The sequence below is a fragment of the Halichoerus grypus genome, chromosome 1 (genome assembly GCF_964656455.1).
Source record: "Halichoerus grypus chromosome 1, mHalGry1.hap1.1, whole genome shotgun sequence".
In the NCBI taxonomy this organism is placed as follows: Eukaryota; Metazoa; Chordata; class Mammalia; order Carnivora; family Phocidae; genus Halichoerus; species Halichoerus grypus.
Window position 1 is genome coordinate 195,937,372 of NC_135712.1, and position 15,135 is coordinate 195,952,506.

At 38.1% G+C, this 15,135-nt stretch overlaps 2 protein-coding genes across 3 annotated transcripts in view; one reads left to right on the forward strand and one right to left on the reverse strand.

The window, feature by feature from the left end:
- NEK4 (NIMA related kinase 4) overlaps positions 1-6,780 on the forward strand; it is a 33,184-nt gene extending 26,404 nt beyond the window's left edge. For both annotated transcript variants that reach the window (XM_036102585.2, XM_078077217.1), the window contains one exon: positions 5,773-6,780. In XM_036102585.2, the coding sequence (XP_035958478.2) occupies positions 5,773-5,865 (93 nt within the window). In that variant the 3' untranslated portion in view covers positions 5,866-6,780. The remainder of the gene's footprint in view (positions 1-5,772) is intronic.
- Positions 6,781-13,111: 6,331 nt separating this feature from the next.
- On the reverse strand, positions 13,112-15,078 carry SPCS1 (signal peptidase complex subunit 1). Its single transcript, XM_036102613.2, has 4 exons — positions 14,704-15,078; positions 14,301-14,360; positions 14,126-14,212; positions 13,112-13,618 (listed from the first exon to the last, which is right to left on the reverse strand). Exons 1-4 carry the CDS (start codon positions 14,917-14,919, stop codon positions 13,493-13,495), a joined length of 489 nt encoding a protein of 162 aa, XP_035958506.2. The 5' UTR covers positions 14,920-15,078; the 3' UTR covers positions 13,112-13,492.
- Between the last annotated feature and the right edge of the window lie 57 nt (positions 15,079-15,135).

The following is a 15,135-nucleotide window of genomic DNA, read 5'->3' on the forward strand; positions in this document are numbered from 1 at the left end:
TTTTTCTTTTGCTGCTTGTGTTTTTGGTGTCATCAAAGAACCCATTGCCAAGTCCAAGATCATATAGGTTTACCTTTAGGTTTTTCTCTAAAAGGATTATAGTTGTAGTCTGTACATTTAGGTCTTTGATGTATTTTGAGTTAATTTTTGTATATGGCTTGGAGTAAAGGTCCATCTTCTTTCTTATATATGTGGCTATCCTGTTGTCTATCATTTGTTGGAAAGACTATTCTCTCACCTTGTCAAAAAAAAAAAGACCATATACACATGGATTTATCTTTAGACTCTCAATACTATTCCTTTAATCTGTGTTTGTTCTTATGCCAGTACTATACTGTCTTGTTAACTGTTGCTTTGTAGTAAATTTTGAAATCAAGATAGATGAGTCCTCCAACTTGGTTATTTTTCAAAATTGTTTTGGCTGTTCTGGGTCCCTTACAATTCTATAGAATTTGCTTGTCAATTTCTTCAAAGAAGCTAGCTGGGATTCTTATAGGGACTGAATTGAATCTGCAGATTAATTTGTGGAGTATTACCATCTTAATAAATGACTTTTGATTCATGAACATGTGATTTTCCATTTATTTAGATCTTAAGTTTCCTTAAACAATGTTTTACAGTTTTCAGAGTGTAAGTTTGGTACCTCTCTTGTCAAATTTATTCCTGTGTATTTTCTTCTTTTTGATGCTATTGGAATTTTATATATTCATTTGGGATTGTTTATTGCAAATGCATAGTAATAAATTTGATTTTGAAAATCTTGACCTTGGGTCCTACAACCTTGCTAAGCTTGTTTACTGGGTTTAATATTCTTTTTTTTTTTTTTTTTTTTTTTTTGGTGGTGGTAGACTCCTTGGAATTTTCTATATATAATATCATGTCATCTGTGAATAGAGTTAGTTTTACTTTCTAGTCTTCTTTTCTTGCCTATTGGCCTGGCTAGAACCTCCAGTACAGTGTTGAGTGGAAGTGGTGCAAGTGGACAACCTTGACTTGTTTCTGATCTAACAGGGAAAGCATCCAGTCTTTCACCATTAGTTGACTGTAGGTTTTTATAGATACCCTTTATCAGGTTGAAGAAGGTTCCTTCTTTTCCTGGTTTGTTGAGTGTTTTTTTGTTTCGTTTATCAAAGAAGGTGTTGGGTTTGTCAGATGCTTTCTATTTTGATGATTATATGGCTTTTGTATTTAATGCTATTGACAGTGTGTTATATTAATTGATTTTGGGATGTTAAACCATCCATGCATTCCTGTGATATATCTCACTTGGTCATGTTATATACTACTACTTATATGATTTTGGAGTCATGTTTCTTGTATTTTGTTGAAGATTCTTTTGTCCATATTCTTACAAGATATTGGTCTTTAATTTTCTGTGATGTCTTTGGTTGTGTTATTAGGGTAATAATTGCTTCATAGAATGTGTTGGGGAGTGTTCCCTAATCTTCTATTTTTTTGGAAGAGTTAATGAGTAATTGGTATTCTTTTAATGTTTGATAGAATTCACTAATGAAGGCATCTGGGCCTGGGCGTCTCTTTGTGGATAGTTTCTTGATAATGAATTTAGTGTCTTGTTATACTCAGATTGTCTGTTCTTCTGTTTCTAATTTTGTGTCTTACTAGGAATTTGTCCATTTCATCCAAGTTAACTAATTAGCATGTAATTATAGCAATCCTTTTAAATATTTTTTATTTCTGTAAGGTTGGTGTGTTGTTTAATTTCCATATATTTTTAAGTTTCCCCAATTTCTTTCTGTTACTTTTATTTCTAATTGCATTTTATTGTGGCTGTAGAACATACTTATTATTTTTATCTTTTTAAATTTATTGAGCTTTGTTTTATGGTCTAGCATATGGTCTAACCTGGAAATTTTCTGTGTGCTCTAGAGAAGAACATTTATATTCAGCTCTCGTTGTGGGGAGTATTTTTTAGATGTCTGTTAGTTGTAGTTTGTTTATAGTGTTGACCAAATAGCTTATTTTCTTGTTGATCTTCTTCTTCTTCTTTTTTATTTTATTTTCCTTGTTGATCTTCTGCCTGGCTGTTTTGCCCATTACTGAAAGTGGAGTGTTATGTCTCCATCGATGTCATTGATGTCTCCAACTATTGTTGAATTTCTTCTTCCACTTCTATCAATTTTGCTTCATGTATTTTGGTGCTTTGATTAGGTGCTTAGATGTATATAATTGTTATATCTTTCTGATGGATTGACTCTTTTATCATAAAATGTTCCTCTTTATCTCTAGTAACATGTTTTTGTTTCAGAGTCTATTTTAGCTGATATTAGTATAGCCACTTCAGCTTTCTTATGGTTGCTGTTTGCATGGTATATCTTTTTCTGTCCTTTTACTTTCAGTCTGTTTGTACCTTTGATCTATTATGTGTTTCCTGTAGATACTGTATACGGCTGGGTCTTGTATTCTTACCATCCTAACATTCTGCCTTTTGATTGGATTGTTTAATCCATTCACGTTAAATGTAAGTACTGATACAGTTGGATTTATGTCTGCATTTTACTTGTTGTTTTGTATATGTCTTGTGTTTTTTTTGTTCTTGTATTTCTCCTTTACTGCTTTCTTTTGCATTAAGTGAATATTTTCTAATGTAGCATTTTAATTTCCTTAATAATTTTTTTCCTATATATTTTCCATTTCTTTCCTTAGTGGTTGCACTAAAGCTATCATATACATCTTAAATTATCAGAATCAACTTCAGCTTTATACTCACTTAATTCCAGTGAGATGTAGAAATGTTATTCCTATTCTCTTTTTCCCTTTATGGTGATATCATTTTACATATCATACATGTCATATAAATGTTACAAAACCAACATTATCTTGTTATAATTATTTCTTTATATGGCTTTATGTCTCTTGAAGTTGAAAGAGAGGAGAGAAAGTATATGTTTGTAGCTTTTTCTGTAGTAACCTTGTTATTTATTAATTTCTGGTTCTCTTCATTTATTCCTGTAGATTCAAGTTACCATCTGGAGTCATTTCCTTAGCCTAATACAGCTTTGCTGCTACCCACCTCCTTTGTGGTGCTATTGGCAAATAGATTACATTTCTATATGTTAAAGACTCAACAATATATGATACAGTGTTTTTAAAAATTGTTTTAAAAAATTAATAATTAATAATTTTAAAACACGTTTAATTTGTGTTATACACATATTGCTTATTTAATTGTAGTAAAACACACATAATTTCAAATTTACCATTTTAACAATTTTTAAGTGTTTGGTTCAATGACATTAAGTATGTTCCTGTTGTAGTACCAACATCACCACCATCTGTCTCTAATCTGAATTTATACCAGCTTACATTCAATAACATAAACTCTGCTGCTTTAAAGCTCTGTACCCACCCTTTTCAGTTACTGATGTCACAAAATTACATCTTTATATATTGTGAGTCCAAAAACATAAACTAGTAATTGGCCTTTTTAAATGCATTAGTCTCTTAAATTTTGTAGAAAACTAAACAAAGTTACAATAAGTACTAACTTTTAGACTAATAATTTTTTGAATGTATCTCTTAATTCATGTAGAAAACAAAAAGTGGAATTACAAACTGTTGTTACATAATACTAGCTTTGATAATTGCCCACATATCACCGTTACTGAGATCTTTGTTTCTTCATACAGCTTTGAGTTACCGTCTGGTGTCCTTTCATTTCAACTTTTTTTGTTTGTTTGTTTTAAAAGATTTTATTTATTTGACAGAGAGAGGGAGAGTACGAGCAGTGGGAGCAGCAGACAGAGGGAGAAGGAGAAGCAGGCTCCCTGCTCAGCAGGACCCGGGGATCATGATCTGAGCTGAAGGCAGACACTTAACTGACTGAGCCACCCAGGCACCTGCTTTCATTTCAACTTAACAGGACTCCCTGTAGTATTTTTGCAGGCTGGGTCTGGTGGTAAAAATTCTTCGTCTTTTGTTTATCTGGTAATATCTTAAGTTCTCCCTTACTTTTTCCCCTCAGTTTTTTTTTTTTTTTTTTTTTTAAGCAGGGGGTGTGGGAGAGGGAGAAGCAGGCTTCCCGCAGAGCAGGGAGCCCGATGTGGGGCTCGATCCCAGGACCCTGGGATCATGACCTGAGCCGAAGGCAGACGCTTAACGACTGAGCCACCCAGGCGCCCCTCCCCTCAGTTTTATTGAGACATAATTGATATATAACATTGTGTTTAGGGTGTACAACATAATGATTTTTGTATATATTGCAAAATGATTACCACAGTAAGTTTGGTTAACATCCATTACCTCTCATAATTATAACAATTTTGTTCTTGTGATGAGAACTTTTAAGATCTACTCTTAGCAACTTTCAAATGTATAATACAGTATCATTAACTGTAGTCACCATGCTGTACGGTTACATCCCCAGAATTCATTTACCTCATAAAGTTTGTACCTTTTGACCACCTTCACCCATTTCCCTAACCACCCCCACCCCTACCTCTGGCAACCACCAATCTGTTCTCTATTCAGTTTTTTAAAATTCTGCATAAGTGAGATCATGCAGTATTTATTTGCCTTTCTGCTTGACTTACTTCACTTAGAATAAGGCCTTCAAGATACATTGATGTTGTTGCAAATGGCAGTATTTCTTTTTCTTCTTCACTTTTGAAGGACATTTTTGCCAGATAAAGGATTCTTGGTTGACAGGTTTCTTTCTTTTCTTTCTTTCTCTCTTTCTCTTTCTTTCTTTTCTTTCTTTCCTTCCTTCCTTTTCTTTCCTTTTCTTTCTTTTCTTTCATTTTGAAAATACTGCCCAGTTGCCTTCTGGCCTTCAAAATTTCTGATCAGAAATCTGCTGATAATCATATTGGAGATCCCTTGTATGTGAGGAGTTTGCCTCTTGCTGCTTTCAAGATTCTCCCTTTCTCTTCAGCTTTCAACAGTTTGATTATAATGTGATGGGTAGGAACTGTTTGTTTCAGCCTACTTAAGAGTTCATTGAGCTTCTTGGATGTTTAGGTCTTTCTTCAAACTTGGTACATTTTGGCTATTTCCTCACATAATCTCTCTTCCTCTTTCTTCCCCTTTGGGACTCCCACTATGCATATATATTGGTCTCTTTAAATCCCCTGTAAGTTGCTTCAGCTGGAGGGGGAGGGGTTTGTAACAGGGTCAGTGAGGGCTGCAACAGTGGTTGCCTGCTTGTGTGTGTACACCTCTGATCAGAAGCAGCAGTCATCTCTCAGTACACAGATCCCCAGTATTTGGAGGACAAGGTTCTTATTGCCTTCCCTGGCTCCACAAGCTGTGTGCAGGCTGCTCCAGAACATCTGCACAGCTGGGGGCGGGGGCGGTGCTAGGAACTGAAATTGATTGAAATTAACCACAGTTTACCCTCCAAGCCTTCCCCTGGAAGTTGCAAGCCTTTTATAGACTGCAGAAGTTCCGAAATAGTTACATCAGGCATTCAGCCAGTACAGTTTTTGTCCATGTGAGGAGATACAGTCCTGGTCCTTTCTCTGTCATCTTTCATACATATTGTATTGTATATTTACTTTTTTTTTTTAAGATTTTATTTATTTATTTGAGAGAGACAGACCGTGAGAGAGGGAACAAAAGAAGGGGGAGTGGGAGAGGGAGAAGCAGGCTTCCCACTGAGGCCTGATGTGGGCTCCATCCCAGGACCCTGGGATCATGACCTGAGCCAAAGTAACGACTGAGCCACCCAGGTGCCCCAGAAAAGTTCTTCTTCTAAGATTACAAAAATGTTTTCTTCTACTATATACTGATTTTCTTTTTATGTTTCCCAAATAGGTACGTTTGCAGGAGCACATGGGTGAAAAATATACAGCTTACAGTGTGAAAGCTCGCCAATTGAAATTTTTTGAAGAAAATGTGAATTTTTGAGAATTTAATCTGCCAGAACTAAAGACCTATTTTTAAAGGTTTTTGGCTTAAACAGAAACAAACCCATAATAATGATTGGAGGCCATTCACCGTCCTTATTTCTCCTTTTTTTTTTTTTTTAACTGGGAGAAAAGTGGGATCGAACAGAGTAACATGAAGCAATGTCACAAAAGAAAGAAAAAACCTTTGGCTAGCTTACTCTCTTGATGAAGAAAATCTATTAGAAGATGTCTGGTTACTGTTTACTGAGCCTTAAACCACCAGTTTTATATTTAGAACTTTATTTTTAAGGTACTAATTATTAGCTTGATTACAGGGCCATAAAATTAGATTGGAAGTTTTATGTTGTACTATAGTGATAAATGCATAAGAGAAGTAAATAATATGTCATAGTGATACTCGTCATTGTTAATAACTTTAGGTAGTAGTTGATAAATTATTTTTTTAAAAAGTCAATTCATGATTGTGGGAGTAGATTTGAATATGAATATGAAGTTGTATCTACTATTTGAGCAACTGAATTCCTTTTTTATATATTGATGGATGTTTAGCCCTTTATTTTCATTTAATATGAACCTCATTTATAGTATATAAGAATTGAAACAAATATTTTGGCTTTGTCAATCAACATTTTTGTATACTGGTCTTTTTTTAAGAGTAATATTTTCATTGGCAAAAACTTTTCCTAAAACACTAATTCCCTTTCCAATTAAGCAATTTGCAAGTGCAGTCCAGCTCCTTTTAGTTATGTTGGACATATTTATCTCCTGAAGTTTTTCGCCTTGTACATCAAATTACTGGTTGTCTTTAAATGTATGACTGTGTATCACATATTTTATTAGTTGTTTAATAAGGGGGTAATTCCCATGTGGGAAATAAATTGTTTTTATAAAAGTCTTGATAGGTAAATTTTCACTTCTGTATTCAAGGGACTTTATTTAAAAATGAATACTGCTCCAGAAATGTTTTCATTTTTTATAATTAAAAATGTTACCTGACCTTGTTTGAAAATTACACATAAAATATTCTAACAAAATGTTCCCTTTACAGTCACTTAACAGACTTTCAGTTTTTACTGTATGCCAGGTGCTGTAGGTCAGGAGCTGCGGATATAGTGAGTAAAACACAATACTCCTTGCTCTTACAGTGCTCATAGTCTGGTTTCTGAGACCTCTTAGTTTTACTTTGAAGGGTTTGTTAGAACTCAACAGTAAAACCACCTAGTCTCAGTCCCACTTGGGGGCAAATCTTTGGCAAACTGGGTTTTCCTGAACTATTCACCATTTCTTGCATGTTTTACGAATCTACATCTTTTTGGAGAGACATCAGTTTTACTCAAGTTTCTCACTTATTGCCATAATGTACATATTATTTTCTTAGAATTTAAAAATTCTCCCCCATATGTTATTCCCATTCTGTATATTTTTATTTTGCTTAAACATTCATTCAGTTTTCATCCCAATATCTTTTGGTTATTCTGTAGTTTTTCTTTCCTGAGTGCTTAATCATTTTTAATCTTTCTTATATAATTATAAAACACCTTTAACAGCATGAATTTTCTTCTCAATATACCTTTGGCCACATTTCAGATTTTGATATTATTTTGACATTAACTCTTAAATAGTCAATAATTCTGGTTTTGATTTTAAGAAGTGTTCCTTAGGGACACCTGAGTCACTCAGTTAACCATCTGCCTTTGGCTCAGGTCATGACCCCAGGGTCCTGGGATCGAGCCCCACATCAGGCTCCTTGCTCAGTGGGAGCCTGCTTCTCCCCCTGCCTGCTGCTCCCCATTCTTGTGCGTGCTAACAAATCTTAAAAAAAAAAAAAAAAAAGGTAGCGTTCCTTAATTTCCATATACAAGGTTCCCTCGCTATCTGAAAGTAGAGCATTCCTATGAAACCTTTGGTAAGCTGAAATGGTGAAAAGCGAAGAGTATCCCCCACTTTCTGAAAGTTCGTGACACGCCACTTTGCTTTTATGAAAGACCTACAGTAGTACCTGTTTTTGCTAACTGAAAGAAATCTGAAGAGGATTTTCGCTTTTATGAAAAAAACCATTACTGTAGAAATGTAAGCCTTTTGTAAAAGCAAAGTGACATGAAATGAGTTTTTGGAAAGCAGAGGATACCTGTATTTCGAAAGCCAAGAAAATTGTATCTCCTTGCTCCAGCTACATTGCAGTGTTGTTACTGAATATGACCTGCCCAACTTTTATTTCTTGGAATTGTTTTCCCTGTGCCTCAGTAGATGATCCATTATTGAAATGGCCCTATGGGCATTTAATAAGATGAATTCTGTTATGCACAGAATCACTTGCCTTTATTATTCAAACTTATGAATAAGACCTGATCAACAGAGTATTGTGATGAGGGAAATGTTCTGTATCTGCAATGTGATAAGGCAGCCACTGGTCATATATGGCTTTTGAGCTCTCAAAATGTGGCTAGTTTGAGGAACTCAATCTTTTAGTTTTAATTTTTTAAAAAGTTTTATTTTTTTAAAGATTTTATTTATTAGAGAGAGAATGAAAGCGAGCGAGCACATGAGAGGGGGGAGGGTCAGAGGGAGAAGCAGACTCCCCGCCGAGCAGGGAGCCTGATGCAGGACTTGATCCAGGGACTCCAGGATCATGACCTGAGCCGAAGGCAGTCGCCCAACCGAGCCACCCAGGCGCCCTAAAAAGTTTTTTTATCTTTTTTTTTTTTTTAAAGTTTTTTAAAAGATTTTATTTATTTGACAGAGACATAGCAAGAGAGGGAACACAAGCAGGGGGAGTGGGGGAGGGAGAAGCAGGCTTCCCACCCAGCAGGGAGCCTGACATGGGCTCGATCCCAGGACCCTGGGACCATGACCTGAGCCGAAGGCAGACACTTAACAACTGAGCCACCCAGGTGCCCCTAGTTTTAATTTAAATAGACACATGTGACTAAGGGCACCATATTGGATAGTGCAGCTCTGAATTATTCACTCAGTAAATATTTATTGAGCACCTACAAAGTGTCACAAACTTTTATAGGTACTACACAAACAGGAAAGAGCATAACAAGATCCCTGTTCCCAGGAAGCTTACATTCTGGGTGGGACCAAGGAAAAAAGATGTAATGTTCCCGGGATATATTAGTGCATATAAAATAATGAGGCATGTCACTTTATTTTGATAGGTCAGGAGATGCTTCTTTATAGTCACATCTGAGTAGAGACCTGAGTGAAAGGAAAGAACAAGTCATGTATATCTGAGGGAAGATGTTTCAAGTACAGAGAACAAGTGCCAAAGTCTTCCTTTTGATCACCTGTCCACTTGATCTACCAAAATCTGAAAGGTAGTGTTAGTCTCCTACCAAGAGTGTAGCTTTGCCAAACTTTTATGTGTGTAACATTCTTTATACATTTCACATCATATTTAATACATAATGATTATTAACAGTGACATCTTAGCTATGAAATGTTCTTTTTCCCCGTTTAATGCTTTCTGATATTAAGTATCTGACTTTCTCACTATTACCCCTCCTTTCTGCCTGCATCTGCCGAATATATCCTTGTTCCTATTTTCAACCTTTGGTGTCATCATGAAAATATGAGGTAACTTGATGTTTAACACCTTTTGGGAGTTCCTTTTTAATCACATTTATTACTCTTAATGATATGCTCGGTCTTATTTCTGCTGTCTTAATTTTTCTTTTTTTTTTTAAACCTTTCTGACTTTTGCCGTATTAAGGTCTTTGCTCTCATTTTTTTTTTCCCTCTGTGTGTGAAATTGCATTTTTTAAAATTTTTTGTTACGTTAATCACCATACATGACATCGTTAGTTTTTGATGTAGTGTTCCATGATTCACTGTTTGTGCATAACACCCAGTGCTCCATGCAGAACATGCCCTCTTTAATACCCATCACCAGGCTAACTCATCCTCCCACCCCCCTCCCCTCTAGAACCCTCAGTTTGTTTTTCAGAGTCCATTGTCTCTCATGGTTCGTCTCCCCCTCCGATTTCCCCCCTTTCATTCTTCCCCTCCTTTTTTTTTTTTCTTAACATATATTGCATTATTTGTTTCAGAGGTACAGATCTGTGATTCAACAGTCTTGCACAATTCATAGCGCTCACCATAGCACATACCCTCCCGAGTGTCTATCACCCAGCCACCCCATCCCTCCCACCCCAACCCCCACTCCAGCAACCCTGTTTGTTTCCTGAGATTAAGAATTCTTCATATCAGTGAAGTCATATGATACATGTCTTTCTCTGATTGACTTATTTCGCTCAGCATACACCCTCCAGTTCCATCCACGTCGTTGCAAATGGCAAGATCTCATTCCTTTTGATGACTGAATAATATTCCATTGTATATATCTACCACATCTTCTTTATCCATTCATCTGTTGATGGACATCTTGGCTCTTTCCACAGTTTGGCTATTGTGGACATGGCTGCTATAAACATCGGGGTGCACGTACCCCTTCAGATCCCTACATTTGTATCTTTGGGGTAAATACCCAGTAGTGCAATTGCTGGATCGTATGGTAGCTCTATTTTCAACTTTTTGAGGAACCTCCATACTGTTTTCCAGAGTGGTTGCACCAGCTTGCATTCCCACCAGCAGTGTAGGAGGGTTCCCCTTTCTCCGCATCCCCGCCAACATCTGTTGTTTCCTGACTTGTTAATTTTAGCCATTCTGACTAGTGTGAGGTGGTATCTCATTGCGGTTTTGATTTGGATTTCCCTGATGCCGAGCGATGTTGAGCACTTTTTCATGTGTGTGTTGGCCATTTGGATGAAAAATGTCTGTTCATGTCTTCTGACCATTTCTTGATTAGATTCTTTGTTCTTTGGGTGTTGAGTTTGATAAGTTCTTTATAGATTTTGGATACTAGCCCTTTATCTGATATGTCATTTGCAAATATCTTCTCCCATTCTGTCGGTTGTCTTTTGGTTTCGTTGACTGTTTCTTTTGCTGTGCAAAAGCTTTTTATCTTGATGAAGTCCCAATAGTTCATTTTTGGCCTTGCTTCCCTTGCCTTTGGCAATGTTTCTAGGAAGAAGTTGCTGCAGCTGAGGTCGAAGAGGTTGCTGCCTGTGTTCTACTTTAGGATTTTGATGGACTCCTGTCTCACATTGAGGTCTTTCAACCATTTTGAGTCTATTTTTGTGTGTGGTGTAAGGAAATGGTCCAGTTTCATTCTTCTGCATGTGGCTGTCCAATTTTCCCAACACCATTTGGAGAGACTTTTTTCCATTGGACATTCTTTCCTGCTTTGACAAGATTAGTTGACCATAGAGTTGAGGGTCCAATTCTGGGCTCTCTATTCTGTTCCATTGATCTATGTGTCTGTTTTTGTGCCAGTACCATACTGTCTTGATGATGACAGCTTTGTAATAGAGCTTGAAGTCTGGAATTGTGATGCCACCAGCTTTGCTTTTCTTTTTCAACATTCCTCTGGCTATTCGGGGTCTTTTCTGGTTCCATACAAATTTTAGGATTATTTGTCCCATTTCTTTGAAAAAAGTGGATGGTATTTTGATGGGGATTGCATTGAATGTGTAGATTGCTCTAGGTAGCATTGACATTTTCACAATATTTATTCTTCCAATCCATGAACTTGGAACGTTTTTCCATTTCTGTGTCTTCCACAATTTCTTTCATGAGTATTTTATAGTTTTCTGAGTACAGATTCTTTGCCTCTTTGGTTAGATTTATTCCTAGGTATCTTATGGTTTTGGGTGCAATTGTAAATGGGATCGACTCCTTAATTTCTCTTTCTTCTGTCTTGTTGTTGGTGTATAGGAATGCCACTGATTTCTGTGCATTGATTTTATATCCTGCCACTTTACTGAATTCCTGTATGAGTTCTAGCAGTTTTGGGGTGGAGTCTTTTGGGTTTTCCACATAAAGTATCATATCATCTGCAAAGAGTGAGAGTTTGACTTCTTCTTTGCCGATTCGGATGCCTTTTTGTTGTCTGATTGCTGTGGCTAGGACTTCTAATACTATGTTGAATAGCAGTGGTGATAGTGGACATCCCTGCCGTGTTCCTGACCTTAGGGGGAAAGCTCTCAGTTTTTCCCCATTGAGAATGATATTCGCTGTAGGTTTTTCATAGATGGCTTTTATGATATTGAGGTATGTACCCTGTATCCCTATACTCTGAAGAGTTTTGATCAAGAAAGGATGCTGTACTTTGTCAAATGCTTTTTCTGCATCTATTGAGAGGATCATATGATTCTTGTTCTTTCGTTAATGTATTGTATCATGTTAATTTGCAGATGTTGAACCAACCTTGCAGCCCAGGGATAAATCCCACTTGGTTGTGGTGAATAATCCTATTGTCTAGTATTTTGGTGAGAATTTTTGCATCCATGTTCATCAAGGATATTGGTCTGTAATTCTTTTTTGATGGGGTCTTTGGTTTTGGGATCAAGGTAATGGTGGCCTCATAAAACGAGTTTGGAAGTTTTCCTTCCATTTTTATTTGTTGGAACAGTTTCAGAAGAATAGGTATTAATTCTTCTTCCAATGTTTGATAGAATTCCCCTGGGAAGCCATCTGGCCCTGGGCTTTTGTTTGTTGGTATATTTTTGATGACTGCTTCAATTTCCTTAGTGGTTATAGGTTTGTCCAAGTTCTATCTTCCTGGTTCAGTTTTGGTAGTTGATACATCTCTAGGAATGCATCCATTTCTTCCAGGTTATCTAATTTGCTGGCATAGAGTTGCTCGTAATATGTTCTTATAATTGTTTGTATTTCTTTGGTGTTGGTTGTGATCTCTCCTCTTTCATTCATGATTTTGTTGCTTTGGGTCATTTCTCTTTTTAATAAGTCTGGCCAGGGGTTTTGCTCTCATTTTTAAACATTTTATTAAGTCCTATTTACTGGTACTGAGAAATAGAATATTATCTGTAATAACCCTCCCACTTCCATCCCACACACCAAACCTTTAGAACATTTTTCTCTTCAGCCCTCTACACAATTTAAAAAGAATAGGTTTCTACTTTGGTCCACCTCAAGTAAAGCATGGATTGAATTTTTTCTGCTTAACAGAGCCTTATTTTAGTGGTACCAAAATATTATCGTCCCACAAATTTACACTAGTAAATTTTTTCATAGGTGCTTAACTGTTGTCAAGAAAGACATCTTTTAGGAACTTGTAGCTACAGAAAATAGAGATGATACTTTCAGAACCACAAACTTCTAACTTTGGCTTTTACTCGTAGGTTCGCTTGCAGAACAATGAACAAAAGACTCTTTAGACATAGACTTGCATTGAATTTTAATTGAAAACATTAAAACAATTTAACCACTCATAGTGAATTATAAAAACTTTGACAGTTAAATTGTACTTTCATTTATGAGGCATTTATTCATCATTATTTTGGTAGACCTGAAAGAAACTTTGCATACTTGTGTTTTCTGTTCTCATTTCAGAGAAAGGTTATGAAAAGAAGGTCTAAAATATTTATAAATCAAAAGCCAGCTGAATTAGAAGTGAAATACAAAGAACAAAATCTACACGCAGCTGTGCTGAAAGAGCAGCAGTGGGTTTTAGCTCATGTTTTGGGTATGAAAACAATTGAGCTCCTCTCACACAAAACGAAAGCAGGTGCAACAGTAAAGCTAAATCGTGAAAACCCTAATTAGTTATTTTTAGCATGCCTCTTAATTTTTCTTTCCCCTGGTTTCTTGTCTTCTGAGCCTGAGTCTTGAACAGGTAACCACTTGAGGGGGTGCCGGCGATAAATGGGCCATGGAGGAAGTGTCAACTGAGCCAGAACAGAGAAAAGCCATCAATATTAAACATGAGAAGTTTGAAAGAGCATTATATATAATGTCTGGTTCCCAAATACCTCCTATGCTAAGGGTAAAAACAGCAGCAGCAAAACTGACATTCCAATGAAAACTATGTACCTCTACCCAGACAACATAATTTTAAGAATTGGGTACAAGCCTCACCATTTACACATAAGGCTTTAAGAGCTAAAAGGTGAGGAGGGAGCATTATGAAGACCATAGGAAATTCCTGCTAGCTTTGACTTGAAGATTACTGCTTGGAGCAGCTGCCAAAAGAAATGAGCTGTGTCCTTTTATGCAGCTTACTTTATCTGACACTTACTTGGCATTCTACTTTTCCAATGATAGCAAGGTGAGACACTGATGGCAAAAGGAGGTTTCGAAAAGTTGGTATGGTTCTCACAGCTAGGTCCAACCAAACCAACCCAATTCAGAAAACTTAACAGCCACTAACATCCAAACACCCACAAACTTCTTACCAAACACGAAAAAGCAAATCCGGCCATAACTATATAGACAGTCCACCCGAACTGTTCAGCCACGTACCCGTAGATAAATCCAACTATCTGAAAACAAAGTGTATTAAATAAATACAGTCAAGCTGGTTGGGGGAGGGGGAGAAGAACGAGAATACTATGCAAGACCAATACTTACTGCAGAAAAAAGAATAATTCCCTGAAACATCTGTTCAGCTAGCTTCTGGCCCTTGTAATCCTAGAGGTGAAGAAGAGCAGAACAGAAATTGGTTCCACCACGGAAGAGGCACAGTTCCTTCCCTGGCCTCACAGCTTTGGCACCGGGCAACCCCAGCGTCAGGGGCCTCCCCCAAAACTGCGAAAAATGAAATTCTGGGTTTCCTGAGGAACCTGAAGCATCCTAACAGAGCACGGGCAGGGGGCTCCTCCCGGAGGAAGAGAGATGGGGACCCGGGAAGCACAATTCAGGAAAGAGACTGACTGCAAGGCAGCCGTCCGAGCCAGGAACCGCGCAGCACAGGGTCGGTGCTCCGATAAGGGCGGCGGAGCTGCGTGCGGGGGTCTTGGGGCCGAGCCCTCACCATTTGCGTGGGCAGTGAGCTCAGATGCTGCAACATGACTGGCTGAGAAGGCTGGCAGCCGGGCGAGGGCAGCCGCGACTCAGGGACCGTAGGCGCCGGGGTCCGATACCACGGGTAGCTCGGCGGGCCCGCTGAGCCGGGTAATGCGATGGCCGCGGCCCCGGAAGCGGATGTTTCCCACAGACCCGAACGGTCCGAGGCCCCGCCCCGCGCCATCGCTAGGCGACCTGCGCTTTTGGAGCCCGCTGTAGCCCGGCGCACTACCCGCGAGGGATGAGGTGGTGACGGCCGAGAGGAGGCATCGCGCGCCCGGGAAGGGTTCGCCGTCAGTGCTGTCGGGTGCCGGGAGCCGCGGGGCCCGGCCCAACAAACTGCCCGCCACAGCACCACCGCGGCCTAACCGCTGCCGGCGCGCCCCCCGTCTCCATGGCG

Bases quoted from the DNA above. Each gene is read 5' to 3' on its own strand.
- SPCS1 (XM_036102613.2), bottom strand. From the start codon at position 14,919: ATGGCGCGGGGCGGGGCCTCGGACCGTTCGGGTCTGTGGGAAACATCC. The intron at 14,361-14,703 runs GTGAGGGCTCGG...CTTCACCTCTAG, and splicing joins GCTCACTGCCCACGCAAATG to GATTACAAGGGCCAGAAGCT. The intron at 13,619-14,125 runs GTAAGAAGTTTG...GTTCTGGCTCAG, and splicing joins GATTTGCTTTTTCGTGTTTG to TTGACACTTCCTCCATGGCC.